This window comes from Nyctereutes procyonoides, unplaced genomic scaffold (assembly GCF_905146905.1).
Source record: "Nyctereutes procyonoides isolate TBG_1078 unplaced genomic scaffold, NYPRO_anot_genome, whole genome shotgun sequence".
NCBI lineage: Eukaryota > Metazoa > Chordata > Mammalia > Carnivora > Canidae > Nyctereutes > Nyctereutes procyonoides.
Genome location: NW_026575159.1, coordinates 13,876,393 through 13,895,814, shown reverse-complemented (window position 1 = coordinate 13,895,814; position 19,422 = coordinate 13,876,393). Strand labels below are relative to the sequence as shown.

Here is a 19,422-nt window from a genome sequence, read left to right as displayed (position 1 = left end):
GCACTTGTTAAATTGACTACAGCGAAAATCCTTATCCATAGTGCATTTTACTAGATCTCTAGGAAAGATTTAACATTGGGTAGAACAACAAAACAGATACTCTGTTTTGTGGTTTTCATATGAATGAAATAGGAAAATACAATATTCTTAATTATGTATAAATCCTTTGGTTATGTATGTGCCATCTATCATAGAGACACATATTTCAGGGTCTAAAAGTGCTTTCTTTAGCTTAAAAATGAGTGGTACCTCACCTTGGGTGGGCCTCAGGTTCCCAGGAATCTTGTAAACCCCGAAGTGATACATGAAATTATGTGCGTAAATGTGTCATGTTGATGGTAATACATGCATTTTTCTCAGTAGAGCTTCTATAGGTGACATCATGCTAGTGTGAAAGTCAACTCATACATGTCCCAAATCTGATTGTTAATACAATTCCATATGAGAAGGAAGTTGTACTTTCTTACCACCTTGGATTAGACCTGGTGAAATTATCCAGGAAAGAGAGATTAAGCAAACAAAATATATATATATATTTTGTCGGGGAGCCTGAATGGCTCTGGCTCAGTCAGTTAAGCATCTAACTCTTGGTTTTGGCTCAGGTTATGATCTCAGGGTCAGGAGGTCGAGTCCTGCCTTGTCAGACTCAGCGGGAGTCTGCTTGAGATTCTGCCTTTCCCTCTGCGCCCTCCTGCTATGCAACATGTTCTTTCTAAAATAAATGGATCATTTTATATATATAATGAATATATATGTATAATGAACATAATATATATTATAGACTATATATATATGGTCTATAATAATTGAAAACTTAAGAGCTAAAGGGTGGTGGTTATAGAATAACATTAGGTTTTATCAGATATTCTGTTGTTACAAATACTATTCTGGTGAATATTTTTGTGTATGTGTCTTTGCACATATGCATGAGCACATTTATAGGATAGAGTTCTAGAAATGAACATTTTAAACCATAGACTATGGATATTTAACATTTTCATGGATAGTGTCAAATTGCCTTAACTTCTCCTTTTTAAAAAACACTTTATTATGGCAAACTGTGAAGGAGTCAGACTATTATAATGAACTTCCCCCCCACCCCACGTTTATTACTTAGCTTCTATAGTGATCAGCTCATGGTCAGCTTTGTGTAATCTATATCCTTACCTATTTTCACCCTTATAAACAATTTTGAAACAAATCCCATGGATCATCACTTTATTCATAAACAACTTAGTATATATCTCTAAAAGATGAGGACTTTAAAAAGTCATTAACCACAGTAGCATTCTTTAAAACATTAATTTTTTTCATATTTTTAAATATTTTCGTGTTTTTTCATATTTATAAATATCCAGTGTTTAAGTTTCAGTCAGTTGACTTATGCCATCATTCTGATACTTATTTTTAACACACTTTATTTTTTGAACCAGTATCCACATAAGGTCTACACATTGTAGTTGGTTGATCTGTCCTTTACATCTTTTTAAATTTAAGGTTTCAAGTTTACCTTTTTCTCTTTTCTTCCCTTTTACAGTATATTTGTTAAAGAAACCAGGGTCTTAAGCTGTAGTTTTCAAGTCTGTGTTTTGCTAATTCTATACCTGTGGTATAATTAACATGTTAGAGTCCTTTTTATTTCTTGTAAATTTACAGTCGGATATAGAAGCTTAATTGTATTCAGGTTTATAGATGGCGGTGTGTTCTTCCATCTGGAAATATACAATGTCTGGTTGACCTTTTTTTTTTTTTTTTTTTGAATAGTGGAAGTTAGATTTTATTTACTTATTTTTATTTTTTCAACTTAAACTCAATTAATTAACATAATGTATTATTAGTTTCAGATGTAGAGGTCAGTGATTAATCAGTCTTATACTCAGTGCTCACTACATCACTTGCCCTCCTTAATGTCCATCACCCAGTTACCTGTTCCCCACTCTCCTCCCCTCTAGCAACCCTGTTTGTTTCCTATAGTTAAGAGTTGACTGTTGGGGTACCTGGGTGGCTCAGCGGTTGAGCATCTGCCTTTGGCTCAGGGCATGATCCTGTAGTCCCTGGATCGAGTCCCACATTGGGCTCCCTGCATGAAGCCTGCTTCTCCCTCTGCCTATGTCTCTGCCTCCCTCTCTCTGTGTGTCTCTCATGAATAAATAAAATCTTAAAAAAAAAAAAGAGTTGATTCTTTTATGAGGTTAACCACTAAGATGTTCAGTGCCTCTATCCATTATTTCACTAAGTGATATTCTTTTTTGTTTGTTTAAGATTTATATATTTAGTGAGAGTACACATGTGTGAGCAGGAGGAAGGACAGGGAGAGAGAGAGAGAATCTCAAGCACACCCCTGCTGAGCTTGGAGCCTGATGCAGGGCTGGATCTCAGAAAACTGAGATCATGACCTGAGCCAAAATCAATAGTCAGATAGATGTTCAACTGCCTGAGCCACACAGGTGCCCCACAAGGTGGTGATATTCTAATTAATCTTTCCATTTTTATAAACTATTTTATAAAGCTGAAGTCCCCCCTCATCTATTAATACCCAGTGGTATAGATCCTAGAGGAAGAGGAAAATAATGGCTTCTCTTTTTAGTTAATAATTTTTCAAATGATGAGTTGGCTATCTAACATCCTCTGATGGTGATCAATTAGTTCCAGTCCATTAGTTATTCTTATAATTATACAGATTGTCCCATCTTTGGACAGTGAGAACCTCCTAGAAGTTTGACTCTTGGGTCTGTTGAGAAGAATTTAACTTCCTTGCCATTATACCAGATGTTTCAGGTTCATCTTGTAAATATCCTGCCCAGCCTTAAAATCAGCCATTTGTCCTTGGAGCCGAGGTTCCTAACACCTTTATCTTTGGATCTAGCTAATCCGTTGTCTTATGAATAATTACAAATCAAGAGTCATGCAAGATTTATAATCAGTGTATCTTTAATGCTAAGTATAAGGCCACAAGAGATTGGATTTTGAAGTGGTTATAAGTATTCCTTGGAAAAGAGTATACCCAAATACACTTGGTTGTCTATTTGGCAGTTACCTCTGCTAGGAAGTACAGTTTCCAATATAATTATTGGTTTTTTGCAATCCAAGTAGCTTGGCAGGTGTTTAGAATGATGAAACTTCAGTGCAGAAGAGGACCTCAGATTCTTAATAGTGCAGACAGCCAGTTGAAAAGCTCACAGTCTGTTGTAGTCTAAATCATGAGGTAGGATCTGAAGGGATTTGTTCATCAGGGTTTAAAGTCTCTTATCACTTTTCCTTATCACCTGACTCTGCCCTGTGATTGGAAACATACTTGTATAATTTATTTAAAATCTAAATTAAAATCTTACAGTGGCATATCAGCCAAATGGCTGATACTCTAAATCAGATATCCCTGAAAATTTTCTGAATGTTATTTTGGTACCAATTATTGAAAAAGATACAGATCCCTAAACTTGTTTTGTATGTACATAATCTCTGTAATTAGCTTATGCATCATTATTAGTGTTATCTTTAGCAAAATACCATGAATATAAAAATATAATTTTGTAGTAATAAAATATGTGTCATATGAGAGAACAAGAGCTTTGGTTTATTCATTTGTCCTGAAGTTTTTGAACCATGCCTGACACCAAAGAAATTTAGTAGTCAGTCAATACTAGTTGAATGAATGGTCTGTAATAGTTTCTGTGCTTTCTCCCGCTCCCTTCAAAATTAATGACCTTCAGATTGCATTTAGTTGGACTAAATTCACCTAATATTCTATCTAAAAGAAATGCAATAATTAGATATTTCTGTTGTATTAATTCATTCATTCGTTTAGCAAGCTTTGGCAGGGGTGAGGAGGTGAGATGTAGAGGGTGCTAGATATTGGGTGACACATTGGGATACAAAGATGAAAAAGACACCTGTTCTCAAGATGCTCTCTAAGTGTAATGAAAGAGACCCAAAGAAAAAAAGTGTGCTGCGGTGTGTACTGTGCTGTGTGTGGCACGGCAGAGCAGTTAAGAGCACAGACTCTGGGGTTAGGCTTTTGGTCTCAGACCTGCCAGTACCACCTGGGGAGCAAGTCATTTAAGTTCTCTGTGCTGTAATTTCCTTTTTGAATTATGTTGTGGGAACATGAAAGTACTAATTTGGGGGGCAGTTTGGGGAAAAGTTAAAGAAATGACATTTGAGCTGAGTTTTAAATTCCTAAAGAGCCTGAAATGTTTTTTCTGTCCCTTTTGTCTTCTTTAGGTTACCATTTAAATATTACTTCCTTGGAGAAGTTTGCCTCTGATACCCCCACAGCTAATTTAAGTCTCCTGTCATGCTACTGGTTCACTCTGTGCTTTGTCTTTTTATTACTTGGTTGTACTTACTCAACTTCTTTCTTCTCAGCTAGTTGGTAAACGCCAGAAGACTGAGATCTATCCAGTTCATCTCTATTTTCCCCAGTTCCCATATAGTTCCTGTTGCTTGTTAAGTGAATTTATGAGTTGGACAAATAAGGGAAGGATTTTTTTTTTTTTGGGGGGAAGGATATTTCAAGCATAGGAAATAGCATTTACAAATTCACAATCATGAAAGGGCTACTCTAAAGTGCGTAGAAAGTGATAGGGGAACATAAGGCTGGAATGGTAAGTTCAGGACAGATTGTAAACTGTCAAATCAGTGCTGAAACTGATTTTTTAGAAAACTTCTGTGGTGTGGTTTTGGTAAGAATCATGGTTTTGGGGCTAGTTTGGATCAAAATTAGTGCTGATAATTTAAACAGTCCATTTCAGTTGAAAAGCTGGGTTTTTTTTTTTAGCTATTTGGGATAAAGCATGTATTTTCAGAAACTGCTGCGTTTAAGCCCAAGGGTTTTTTTGGCTTTTATTCTGTTGGTAGAATCAACTGAGTTGTTTTTTTGTTACTGTCATTTTTGTTGTTTTTAGAACCAACTGAGTTTTTAAGCAGATAATTACGTATAACTTTGTTTTTAGGAAGATCACTACACAGCAGGGTCTTCCAACCTACACATTAACATTGTGGGCATGAGAATTTTTTGTTGGAGTTGCTGTTCTATGTATGGTATGATGTACTGTGCATCCCTAGGCTCTACCCTTGGGACACCACTATGTCTTCCTCTCCCAGTTCTACCCCAGGTGTGATGACAAAACTATCTCCAGATATTGCCAAATAACCCCTATGGGGGCAAAATCCATCTGGTTGAGAACCACTTCTGTGTAGCTATGTAAAGTATAGATTTGAGTGTAAGACACATTAGGCATAGGAACCAGTTAATGAAAGACTGAGGTGAGGTGATCTGACAGTTGGTATTTATGAGTGAAAACCAATGGGAGGGTATCTGAGATGATTCTTAGGCTTTTTTTTCTTAGTTGGCTGCATGTAAAGCAGTATTGTCAGTCCAGAGTAATACAGAGAGAAGTCTTTCTTGGGGTATGGCCCAAGGATTGTAGCTTCTGGAGGAAGCAAGAAATTTTCGTACACTAGAGTCTGAGAAAGAACTTCTGTTGTAGATTCCTAGACCGATAGAATGTGAAATGGAAAGAACTTTCCAAAACGTTTGATTTTTTTTTTTTAGATGAGATAAAGAGAAAGAAAATGTATGCCGAAGGCTAACAGCACAATCTAGTCAAAAGCACAGGTTTCTTATTTCTCATCTTTTTTTCTTAAGTGACACTACTTTTGCCTTTAAGTGGAGATATTCTGTTTATAGACTCACTGCCTTTTCTGATTTTCTTAAGCTATGAACTTTGAGTTCACTTTTGCCTATCTATTTCCAGAAAGTACCTTAAGGGACTATAGAATGAATTTTGCTGAGATATGATTATCAGTAACTAGCATAGCATGTTTATGTCTTTTTAAGTGGTTCTTTGGGTGACAAAAATAAACTTCTGCCATTTTCCTACCCAATACCTTAGGATCGAACTAAAGTTGAATGAGCTACAGTTGAAGGACAAATGTAGGTCTTATAACACACACGTGTAATCATTCTTGTCATTTCATAATACTTTTAAACGTAAATTTTAACTTACAAAAGATGGTTTCATAACATACTGGTGTATATCATAATTGGTATAAACTGAGGAATTGAAGTATTCAGTTTTCTGGCCACAGTGCTGAGCACTTACTGTGTGTGGTTAATGGAATGTCTTATTCAGATCCTTTTCCCATTCCGTGTTATGCTCTTGGAGGTGTTAAACCCTTAGGGTCCCTCCCCTGTGCTGTCACCAGCTCCCTCTTATGTTCATCTCACTGACCTTGTTATCAGCAGAATTTCATTTGGGTGTTTTTAATCTTGAAGGTAAAGAACAGTCACCATTGGAGATGAGTATGCATCCAGTTGCTGCAGCTCCACTATCAGTGTTTACAAAGGAGCCCGCGTCCTCCAAACACAGTGACCACCATCACCACCATCACCACGAGCACAAGAAAAAGAAGAAGAAGCACAAACATAAGCACAAGCATAAGCACAAGCACGATGGTAAAGAGAAGGACAAAGAGCCCTTCAGCTTCTCCAGCCCCGCCAGTGGCAGGTCTGTTCGCTCCCCTTCTCTTTCTGACTGAGGAGGGGACAAACGAGACCTTTCCCTCAGTGTCCAGGAGATTGTACACAGCTAAAGCTTGTCCTTTGTAAAAAATGATAAAACAGACAAAAAAAATAGTTGCCTTTCTCATAGAAATTCAGAATCCATGGAAGTTCTAAACACTTGATTTATGTTATTTATGCAATTGAGATCTAGTTAGAAAAATGTTTTATAGTTCTGGATAAACCATTTCATCCTGTTTCCTCAGAGCGCGTGCGCGCAGGTGCGGGCGCACACACACACACACACACACACACACGGCAGCTTCACAGAGGCCCTCAGGCCACAAGCAGTTCCCATTCACATCATGGTCTTCATGTGTACTGCCAATTTCAATTATGTTGTAGAGTCTTCGATGGATGTTACAGGGCAAAGTTATGTTTTAAACAAGCTACTGCCAGAGCAGTGGTGAAACCATTATTCCGGTGAAATGTTGTATGACACTATTTGGAACCACCGAGAAAGACCTAGGCTTTTCTATAGGAATCTTTATTACATGGTATTTTTTTTGTTTTAACCATAGAGGCTAAACATCAGGAGTTGTGAACAAGAATACATGGTTATTTTCTTTTGCCCTAAAATACTGAAATTTTCAGAAGCAGCTCTGTTAAAAAAAAATGTTTTTGAAATAGCATTTTTGATAGTACATTTGGTGATTATGATGTTGGAATTTAATAAGACTCTCAAATCCACAGTTCTCAAATCAAGATGTTCAAATTATAAGTTCTTTTTTTTCATTAAGTATAAGTGAATATGTTCATATATAGAATATGTTCGCTGAATGTAGACAATTTACATACCCCACTCATAATCTAAAACTATTTCAGTAAACCACAAAGTCCAATACCTTAAAAAGGTGTTTATGTGGTGTTTACTAACATGGACAAGTCAGCCGTCATGTGAGTACACCAGAAACATTTAAAAATACATGAAACATTTTGGTTTCATATTTAAATAATTTGTGTGTTTTTATTTTTATTTCTGAATTTATCATGTGCTTTATTGTTTGTTTGTTTGTTTGTTTGTTTAAAAGTGTTTTTCATACCTGTTCTATTTTTATCATTTCTCTTATCATTAGTTTGACAAAGTATTTCTTCCAGAATAGATGTTTCAAAGGGATCCAATAATGTTGGACTTTTAAATAAACTTTTAGTTGCATTTAACTTGTTTAATAAATAAGTTTTTGAATTGACTATTCTGCCTTTGTATCTTTTATATCTTTGTTACCTTTCTCTTTGTGTATGTATATAATGTACCTGTCCACAAATCTCTGCAAGCTTTGTGGATAGGCGGGATTTGAGCTGGCCTTGATAGTAAGAATGATTTCAATAGAGGTGAGGAAAGTTCTTTCAGAAGAAGAAACAGTGTTTTTTCAAAAAATATGGAAGAAAGCAAGGAGATGTTCAAGAGTTGTGAAACAGTGCAGCTGACTTGGAGTCTCAGGGCAAAAGGGAATGTGATGAGATGTTGAAGGGCCTAAATGGCAGTTATTTCGATTCCAATTAATTTAGTGTTGGCCTGCTGAAATTATTTTTGGAAAATGGAATATTTTATGTTACAGTGTGCTGCAGTGTGATACCATATATAGAATTCCCAACTTTGAAAATAGAAGGATATATTTCCAAATAATCATTAAGTGTTGTTAAGAAGATGGTGACAAATAATAGCTACCTATATAACTTAAGGACATCTTTTATATCCCGTGTTGTTCTAGGAACTATGTGTTACATAGATATTTCTAAATTGGATATTTATATTGGATGTTTTTTCTGAGGAACTTTTTTTATGGCAAGCCTTCAGTTATTTAAGCTGATGGGTAAGAGCAGACAACACAGGAATTATTCATATTTTTGAACTATGTAAATATGTAATTATACACAAACAACACCAAGTTCTAGTGGAAGTCTCACAGTCTCTTTCCCCAGAAGCAGTCACTCTTGGCAGTATTATGTGTGTCTCTCCAGAGCTAGTCTGTACATGCAGCTATACGTTATAGACATTTTTATTTTAACAAATGGTATTTGTAGCAATGTTTAATTTTGGTGTAGTTTATCTTTTAGAGTATATACATTTTGTGTCATAATAACAAAGGTCTTATTCTGTGACTATAAAGGAATTCTCCCTTTTTTTTTTTTCTGTTGGTTTTAAAGTTTTATGTTTCAGGTTACTATCCAACTAGAATCCATCTGGAATTTATTTTGATAGAAAATAGGAGGTAGAGATCCAACCTTTTTTTTCCCTTCCAGAATGCTACCCAACACTATGTATTTAAAATTCTGTCTTTTGGGAGTGCCTGGCTGATTTGTTTGCTACAGCATGCAACTCTTGATTTCAGGCTTGTGAGTTTGAGCCCCATGTTGGATGTAGAGATTAAAAGTTAAAAAAAAAAAAAAAGGATAAAACTCCATCTCTTTTCTTTTTAGATTTCAGGTGTAGCATACTAAATTCCTTTATTTTCTGGGTCCATTTCTGGACTTTGTGGCTGGTCTCATGGCTCTGTCTGCTCATCTGTCCGTACCATGCCAATTAGATCATGGTAGCACTGTGGTATGTTTTGATACAGTAGAGCGAGTCTCCTTACATTACTTTTCATCATCTTTTTGTTATTCTTGTGGGTTATTTTCTTTTTCTAGTTGACTTATTAATTTATATACAATAAATCTCACTTTGTATCAGTTTTTATGGGTTTGACAAATGCTTGGACTTGAATCTCCTACCACCAGTTTCATCACTGAAAAATTCACTGTGGCTGCCCCTCTACCACCCATCCCCTGCCTTCCACTGAAGGTTTTCCATCTCTGTTATCTTGCCTTTTTGAGTGTTTCTTTCTTTTTTTTTAAGATTTTATTTATTCATGAGAGACAGAGAGAGGCAGAGACACAGGGAGAGGAAGAAACAGACTCCTCACAGGGACCCTGATGAGAGACTGGATCCTGAACCCTGGGATCACGCCCTGAGCCGAAGGCAGACACTCAACCAATGAGCCACCCAGGCATTCCTGAGGGTTTATTTTTCTATACAAATATTCGAATCAGGGTTTTTAGGCTCTCCACGAAATTGTTTTTGTAGTTGGTATTGATTGTGTGTTAACTCAAGAGTTAACTTAGAATTGGTATTTTAAAAAATATTTTATTTAAATTCAGTTGCTAACATACAGTAACACCCAGTGCTCATCTCATCATGTGCCATCCTTAATGCCCATTACCCAGTTACCCCATCCCCCCACCTCTCTTTGTTTGTTTCCCAGAGTTAGAAGTCTCTCATGGTTTGTCTTCCTCTCTGATTTTTCCCCACTCAGTTTTCCCTCCTTTCCCTTATAGTCCCTTTCACTATTTCTTATATTCCACACATGATAATTGTCTTTCTCTAATTGACTTACTTCACTCAGCATAATACCCTCCAGTTCCATCCACATCAAAGTAAATGGTAGGTATTTGTCCTTTCTGATAGCTGAGTATAATATTCCATTGTATATAGAGACCACATCTTCTTTATCCATTCATCTGTTGAGGGACATCATGGCTCCTTCCACAGTTTGACTGTTGTGGACATTGCTGCTTTGAACGTTGGGGAGCAGGCATTCTGTCATTTCACTACATCTCTATCTGGGGGTAAATACCGAGTAGTGCAATTGTTGGGTCATTGGGTAACTCCTTTATTTTTAACTTCTTGAGGAGCCTCCATACTGTTTTCCAGAGTGGCTGCACCAGCTTGCATTTCCACCAACAGTGCAAGAGGATTCCCCATTCTCTGCATCCTCACCACATTTGTTGTTTCCTGTTTTGTTAATTTTAGCCATTCTAACTGGTGTAAAGTGGTATCTCGTTGTGGTTTTAATTTGTATTTCCCTGATGACAAGTGATGTGGAACATTTTTTCATGTGTTTTTTGGCCATGTGTAGGTCTTTGGAGAAATGTCTGTTCGTGTCTTCTGCCCATTTCATGACTGGATTGTTTGTTTCTTGGGTGTTGAGTTTGATAAGGTTTTTATAGATCTTGGATACTAGCCCTTTATCTGCTATGTCATTTGCAAGTATCTTCTCCCATTCTGTCGGTTGCCTTTTAGTTTTGTTGACTATTTCCTTGGTTGTGCAGAAGCTTTTTAACTTGATGAAGTCCCAGTAGTTCATTTTTGCTTTTATTTTCTTTGCCTTCATAGATGTATCTTGCAAGAAGTTGCTGTGGCCAAGTTCAAAAATGTTGCTTGTATTCTCCTCTAGGATTTTGATGGATTCTTGTCTCACATTTAGATATTTCAACCATTTTGAGTTTATCTTTGTAGATGGTGTAAGAGAATGGTCCAGTTTCATTCTACTGCATGTGGCTATTCAGTTTTCCCAACATTATTTGTTGAAGAGACTGTCCTTTTTCCATTGGATATTCTTTCCTACTTTGTCGAAAATGAGTTATCCATAGAGTTGAGGATCCATTTCTGGGTTCTGTATTCTGTTCCATTGATCTGTGTATCTGTTTTTGTGCCAGTACCATACTGTCTTGATGATCACAGCTTTTTAATATAGCTTGAAGTCAGGCATTGTGATGCTTCCAGCTTTGGTTTTCTTTTTCAGCATTCCTCTGCTATTCCAGGTCTTTTCTGTTTCCATACAAATCTTATTTGTTCCAATTCTGTGAAAAAAGTCCATGGTATTTCAATAGGGATTGCGTTTAATGTGTGAATTGCTCTGGGTAGCACAGACATTTTCACAATATTTATTATTTCAATCCATAAGCCTGCAATGTTTTTCCATCTCATGTCTTCCATTTCTTTCATAAGTGTTCTGTAGTTTTTAGAGTATAGATCCTTTACCTCTTTAGTTAGGTTTATAACTAGGTATCTTATGGTTTTGGGTACAATTATAAGTGGGATTGATTCCTTAATTTCTCTTTCTTCAGTCTCATTGTTAGTGTGCATCTGAAATCAGTGCACTGATTATTACCTCTTTTCTAATGTTTGTAAATTGAATTTTGTAATTTATTGTTTTTGTCTGACTTCTTTCTCTTGCTGAATTGGCCTGAGAGCTGCAGGAATGGCTTCATCTCTGAACATCTCATCTTGCTTCTCTCTGCCTTTGGCAGCCTTTCCTCATTGGTCGTGGATATGTGTTTCAAATTTCTTCAACTTCTTTGAAGTTTACAATATCTGTTTCTTGTCTCCTTATTTTTGGGAGGTGATTCTCAAGGAGAGAATGGAGAAGCTACCTTATTACCAAAGTCTTACAAAGTCCTTAAAAAGTTTGATCAAAGTATCATCCTTAAAATGAAATCCTTGTCTGGTAAATAGCTGGAAAGCTGTTTTTCCCATCTTCCTCTCCTAAACTCATCTCTTCTAACTTTCTACTGTAAATAAATGAAATTTCTTCATACCAGATGTGCTCCAGCCCAAGTAGGATTGTCCTTTCAAAGCTCTCAGCTTCTAACACCCTACCTTTGAGTGTAAGCTAGACTTAGTGACTCACTTCCAAAGAATAGAGTATGAGAAGGGGAAAATAGTAACTTTCCAGTGAAAGCTTAACAGACACTCCATTAACCCAGTGACCATGGTAAACAGCACTGGTGGTTAAGTCATGTTAATACGTCCTCATTAGTATGATGTGATGAGAAGGGCACCTGTGTGGGTATAAAACCCCACAGAGCCAGCCTACCCAGTCTACATTAGACAAACTCAATCTAGGGACATTACAAAATTCCTGACCATTACTCCTTAAAGCCATTAAATCTATCAAAAACAAAATGACAGAGACTGTCCCATCAGAGTAGACAAGGAAGCCATGACAACAACACAGTGAGTTTTTCTGGATTGGATCCTGCCAGAGAAGAAGAACATCAGTGAAAAAAACTAGTGAAACTGAAGTGCATTCTGGAGTTTTCGTTAATGCACCAGTGTCAGTTTCTTAGTTTTGACAAATGAACTATGGTGATGCGCAGCATTATTGGGACACTGGAGGAAGACCACGTGGGAATACTTGTGAAGAAGGAAGATGTACTAATAGAATTATAATCCTTCTAAGCTGTGAGTGTATTTCGATCACTTATAAACTACTATTTGAGGAGATAAAATTCATTTTCCTCACCTGAGGATTTTAGAAGAAGATGTATGCACTTAATTGATGGAGGAATATTTGGAGAGAGGTCAAAGGGAGCAATGATAAAGACCCAAAGGGTGACTACTGTAAAGCTTAGGAGCAGACATACAAAGGAAGTTCTTAGAAAAGAGAAGAACTAACTGAGGACCTAGCCTTACAAAAAGAAATGTTTTTTTCTTTAATTGGGTGCTGTAAAAAAAGTGAGGATTTTATGATTGGAGATCATTGAGAAACTGCACATGCCCTCTTAGAATTTCACTGAACTGTCAGAGGCCTCTCACAAGTTCCAAGAAGTTCTGTAGTAAAGAAATCTGTTTAACACAATATTTTCCCAAACTTAATTGGCTCTGGAACTTTCTCCTGTCACTTCCATGAAAACCTAAGAAACACCTACTATAATTTTGGAAAATTCTATTCCATATATGTGATTTTTAATGTTACCTTGATGTTTATATGATTTGGACTATTTTATTACTGAAACAGGTTTCTCAACCAATTATTCTAGAGAATTTATTAATAATCCCTTAATGATCAGACCTTAAGAATACACTTACCACTTAATAAAACAAAATATAGTTATTGAGAACCTGTCTCCCCTGTTCATCATGGAGTATTGTGACTTTTTAAAAAATATTTTATTTAGAGATAAAGAAGAAGCAGGGGGAGAGCAGAGGGAGACCAGGAGAGGGACAGTCTCTAGCAGACTCCCTGCTGAGCACAGAGCCTTACCTGGGTCTTGATCCCAGGACCCTGAGATCATGACCTAAGCAGAAAACCAAGAGTTGGATGCTTAACCGACTTAACCACACTCCCCTGGGGTATTGTGACTTGGAGTAAAGTTTCCTGGCAAACAATGATCCTTAAAAAAATATATATTTTAACTCTAATTATTTACATGACTTAAACATAGTAATTGAATGCTGATACACCCAGCACTGTTTTTTGTTTTTATTTTTGCTAGAATAAACATTTCTCTTGGGTTGCCCAATAATCTCAAACTCTATTATTTTTTTTAAAAAGTGCATATATCTAATATGTGTATATTTATGAGTATATATTAATACATAACATTCTTGGTCGTGGGTGGTGGTTTTTATATTTCTGCTGACAATCTTTGTCTTTTCTGTGGTATATATAATGTCATTCACATTTAAAGTGATTATATAGTTGTTGGATTAATAGCTACCATATTCATCATAAAAGTATAAAGGAAGGATAAAGATGAAATTAATTTTTTGTAATTATCCTGAAATTTGTGATACCTTCATACTATTTAGTATTTTAAAACCCAATATAAACTTTGTTCAAGGTTTATTAGTAACAAGCATTTGTCAACTTATATTTCGAATTAATAATTTCTTTTTTTCTTCCTGATCTGATTGGGGCTAATAAAAATGTCCTATGTATTGTGCAATATTCTAAGTACTTTTTATGCATTATCTAACTTAATCTTAACGACTATGTGACAGAGGCAGTATGATTATGATGAAGAAATTGAAGCATGGAAAAGTTAAGGTAAAGGTCACACAGCTTGTAAGTGTCAGCATTTGGATTCAAACCTAAGAACTTGGCTCTATTTGTTACTTCTTAGACTTGCACTGTCCAATATAATAGCCACTAACCACACGTGGCTGTTTAAATTTAAATAATAAAAATTTAGTTTCTCAGTGTCACAAGCTGCACTTCAAAAGTTTAATAACTTTATTTGGGTGGTGACTACTGCGTTGGACAGCACCATTCTAGAATGTTTTCATCATCAGTCCTGTCGGACAGCACCGACTTAAGCAACTGGTCGTCATGTTTCTATCTTGCAGTGTGGCTTTGGTAGAGCTCATGCTGTGAAACAAGCATTGGCTTAGCTCTTTTTCAGCTCTTTGCATATGCTTGCATGATTGATGTTGTCTTCAGTCCAATGTGTTTTGTAGAAATCTTTGAAAGCCCATTGTCTACTTTGTGGTGTTTGGTTTAGTTAAAACCAGGTAATATAACCCATAGGTCCATTTAACTGGGCACATATAAGTTGCAATATGTCAAAATAGAGGAATGAGTGAGGATACCACTGCCCCCAATCCCTTGATGCTATGAAATACCTCACAATATTGTCTGACACAGGATTCAGGAAGCAATCTCAACGTCCATTAATATGTAGATAGATAAATGTAAGAAGAGGCTCTAACGGTCTTTTTTTCTATCTCTTGTATGCTCTTTGGAGTACACAAGCACTCTACTTGGAAAGTCCCTGTTCTAGATCTTTGGCCTTACAATTTTAAGCTCTTTATCCCTTTTCTTCAGTGCCTTGCTCTTTTATCATTGTCCCTCTGTCTTCCTTTTTGCAAAGGAATAAGCAGACTTAGACTTGAGACTGGCAAGACTGTTGTTCAGCAGGGGAACTAAAATCTTAACGGGACACAGATGTTTTCTATGTGGAATACAGGGCCAGAAGGAGACAATACATGAAAGCAGGAAAATAAGAGTTCTTCTGAATAGCTTTCTTTCAGTCTCTGAAGAAAAGTCTTGGTTGCTTCTTTGACAAGATAAAAATCCTTAATGCTTTTTGCAAACACATTTTCTGCTTTTAGTGCCATGTTTTCTGTTTGATTTACTATTTCACGAGAATTTTTACCTCCATGCAATCGTAAAGAGTAACCTGATACTCTTTTGTCTACGTGTGTGGGACAACAAAATAGGGATAAGTCAAATTTTACTTGCAAATACTTTTCATAAAGTTGTATACGTAATGTTTTAAAGTGAAAGGTGGCAGGAAAAGAGTAGACCATTACTTCTCAAGATTACACTGTGCTTCTCAATAGGAGCACAATGGGGTGGTTGGGGTATTTTGTGTAGGACTGTCCCACGTATTACTGGACGTTTGACACTGGTCCCAGCACGCTAACCAGGCCCTGTCATTGGAACGATCAAATTCCTGGCTATGTTCAGTGCCCCCCTAGGAGTGGGTACTATACGGCTTGAGAATCCTCGGGCTGACTGTTCACTCCAGACTCTCATTACTATCTCTCAGTGTATAAGAGAGAAGATTATTAAAAATCTCTAATTAAAATTAGATGAAAATTCCCATTCAAGACAAAACAAAGCCTTATTGTTTCTAATCACAGCTCCTACTCATTAAGCACGTACCATGAGCCTGACACTGTGCTACATACCAAATGTGCATTTTCTTGTTTCATACTCATTGTACCCTGTGAAATGAGTGTCTGTATCTTTTTTTTTTAACAGATGAGGAAACTATTACATGCTTTGTATGATTAAAATTTATCATCCACTATTTTGTAAGTACATTCTATGTGATAGGCACCGAGATAAATTCATGAACAAGACAGACACAATTTTTGCCCTCAGTGAGCTTGCATTTAGTTTATGCAGCTAAGTGGAAGTCAAAATTTTAACCCAGACTTGTCATTTCTAGAACCGCCTCTTATTTCTACCAACACCTCTACCCAAATTACCTTCTTAAAGAATTTAGTCAGCCAAGCCAATCATAATTAATAAGCTATAAATATATTTAGCAGACATCCAGCACCTATGCAATAAACTTTATGGTCTTTCTCCTTCTAGGAGTTGCTGGAGTCCATGTGGAGAGCCCTCTCTAGAGTAGTACAGTGTGCAGCCTACATGGCTGTAGAAAGCAAGGGCCCAAGTATTCCTGCCTAGAATACTTTTCCCTTTTCTACAGAATTTTTCCTGCCTACGGAAGTTGTATCTTACACTGAGAATCCACTAAAATACTTCCTTGGATACTTGGATTTTTCAGTTTCTAGTCATCCAACCTCTATTTCTTTCTCCCTCCCTCCTTCTCTTTCACTCATGAATACAGTATTTTTGAATGCCTGTTATTTTCTCATGTTCTAGGACTATGATAATATAGTCAACAAGACAGTACCTGTCCTCAAAGATCACACCATTCAGATTTACTTCTTTCATTCCTTTCTCATTGCATGAGCACCTCATGGAGTGCTCATATAGTTTTTTAGGTTCATTTGTATCCTTCAGTGCTTTTACTATGATGGTATTTGGAACATTGACCAGGATAACGCTGATGAGCATTCACATAAGTGGCATCCTTAATTTGATTGGTGTTATAGTTACAAGTTTGCATGCCAGAGTATAGATTGATGTGCAGCAGAGTCTTATACAAAGGAGAATTGCATAAAGTATGTTATTTCATTCCTACTTTCAAGCATTGAGAAGTAAGCACTTAAGGACTTTCTTTTCAACAGGGATATTTAGATGCCTATACCAGATAGTCTGTAACATGCACATGTTAGATATTAAAAATATAGTAGGAAAGAGAAAAATACTCAGCAACTTGGGTGGGTTGAAAAATTTCAGAACTTTATTATTTCTTAAGATAAACTTTTACCCCAAAAACATGTTACTTGGGTGTGTGAAGTCCTTCCCGTTTGATTATGACTCACTGAGGGCGGAGGTCACATCATTATCCTGTTTATGATGCTTATTGTCCCTTAACTAATGCCACTTTAAGTCACTCTTGGCACTAACCATGGGTTGTTTCTATTGAATTAAATATGAAAGCAGAAGGTGTTTTTATCAGCCAGAGAGTCAGTAATACTGTGGAGAGATCATGGTTCTGGAAAACAGGAAACCAGTTTTATGTCCCAATTTCTTAATCAGTATCTCTTGTGGTGGTCTCAAATAAATCACCACCCAACCTCACTGGGATCAATTTCCTTGAAAAATGAGAAGACTGGATAAGACTGTCTCAAAGTTTCCTGCCTGCTGCCAATCTCCTGTGATCATTCAGTTACCATTATACAGTAAATACCTAGAGAAGGTCACCTGTGTAAGAAAATCTAGGTTATAAAGTCCTTATTTCAGTTTTTAAATATGGGTAGCCGTGATTGGTTTTATTTGAATTTTCTAGAGAGAACCTATATATCAGCTTCAGAATATCTGCCAATGCTCAGCCTATGCATGAGATGTTATGTAGTTAGGTATGTGAACATAAAAATTTTCAGTTGATAGTAAATCGTTTTCTCTTTTCTTATCTCTTTGGACAGACCCAACTTTTCGCTGAGACCAGCTCACAGTGATGTTCATCAGCTGCTATGACTGGCTTTTAGAACTTTGACAGACTCAACAAAAATCAAGCTCACACCAAGTCAGTAGATAGTGTTGGATGTATGTCCCCTGCCTTCAAGGTGTCTAGGTTCTAGTAATAGAGTTAAAATGAATATCTAAGGTACTTGAACCTGTAGCCTAAACAAACTGTTGAGATACTTTAAGACAGTCCCTGAGGCTCATGGGGGAAGCTTTGCCAAATTTCTCTGCTCTAATTATACATGAAAATTGTAAAAATTTCCTAGTAAGGATTTTTAATTACTTGTATCCTGAAACTCCTGGTCCCAGCCTGTAATCCTACACCCTAGAGCCCTCTTGTCCTTGAAACCCAGTGTCCAGAAAGTCCCTTGGAGAAAACAATGCCAGGACAGACTCTGTGACCTAAATGTTCATTTGTGCATATTGAACAAGAAAAATTAGGAAGAAGCAGTAAGACTTTAGTAAAACTCATTCCATGTCAAGTACTGCCTTTTACTCTGATAATAAGTATGTCCATCCTAATAGCTTGGTGTTTAAAACATCCTTTTATGAAATGATGATGGCAGCGGTAAATGGTTTGTTGTGAGGGTGGTTGGTTGTTGCTATGATTGTCAGTTTCATGTTCCTACTTGGCCAGGTCAAAGTTGATTGTCCTTGAATTCCTCAAGAATAACAAGCATTACCATCGATGCTTTGTGGACATAGATTGTGTCTTCATGAAACTTATCATTTGCTCTTTCACCCTATGGGAAGAAGTCAAGTCAGCAATACTCTGCTCATTTTATGGTTAAGCAAACAGACTTGGAACCATGTGTTCTAAATTTTCTATTAATGTAATACAGGCTTTTCCTGGCATTGATTAAAAATCTGCTCTCCAGACACCTCTGTACACAATAATTATATGTGCAGGGTTATTATATATGAGGTCACCAGACCTCACGTTTTCCTTACACCTTGCAAATATGGAACCAAGTTCTTTCATGCAGTAAGGGAGGCATCATCTTCAATATCCTGGTTTTAATTAGTGATGGTAAGTTTTTATAACTGAAAAATAGAGATGTCTATTTTCCTGGCTAAAGCTTCTAACATCTTTTGAATATCTTGCTTTGGGGGACACTTTACACATCAGGTTTTGATTCTCAGGCAGTTGTTTTCCATTCTGAGAGGAGCCAACTATTATCCTAAAAGGTCAGTATTTGGCTTCCATGCTTAATCAAACAATCGAGCTTCATGGCAATTTTTCTATTACATACAAGAGCTTTTTGTTAAATGCAGATGTCTTTCTGCTGCATCTTAGGTAGTTGACTGGTGATTCAGAAGACTTAATACAAGAACTGGCTACTTCACTTCTTTTGCCACTAATTACTGCAGGGGCTCTGCCTGAGGGATACCTTAGCATATCTATGGAGGAAAAAAAAAACCAGGAATCTTAAGTAGAGCATGAAAAGTAGTTCAGTAGGAAAAGAACCCTTTAAATGCCTCTACCTAGTTGCCTTAATGACTTTTTAAAATATTAAAGTATAAAGTAAATTTTTAAAAAAGTAATCAGTGTTCTATTAGTTTCAGGCATAAAATATAATGATGCAACAATTCTATACATTTCTCAGTGCTCGTAGGCTTTGGAGTCCACAAGGCTGCCTTTAAATCTTGTCTCTCTTGTTAGAAACTATGATTTGAAGTAAGCTGTTCATAACCTCTTCCTTG

At 36.5% G+C, this 19,422-nt stretch overlaps 1 protein-coding gene across 5 annotated transcripts in view; it reads left to right on the top strand.

Annotated features, from left to right (window-relative positions):
• The window catches only part of TAF2 (TATA-box binding protein associated factor 2), a 94,716-nt gene extending 75,581 nt beyond the window's left edge, over positions 1–19,135 (top strand). For 3 of the 5 annotated variants that reach the window (XM_055314142.1, XM_055314140.1, XM_055314144.1), the window contains 2 exons: positions 6,278–6,509; positions 17,679–19,135. In XM_055314142.1, the coding sequence (XP_055170117.1) occupies positions 6,278–6,509; positions 17,679–17,730 (284 nt within the window). In that variant the 3' untranslated portion in view covers positions 17,731–19,135. Of the gene's footprint in view, positions 1–6,277; positions 7,754–17,678 lie in introns of those variants that run through there. The other 2 variants (XM_055314143.1, XM_055314141.1) reach the window with 1 other exon arrangement.
• Positions 19,136–19,422: the final 287 nt, after the last annotated feature.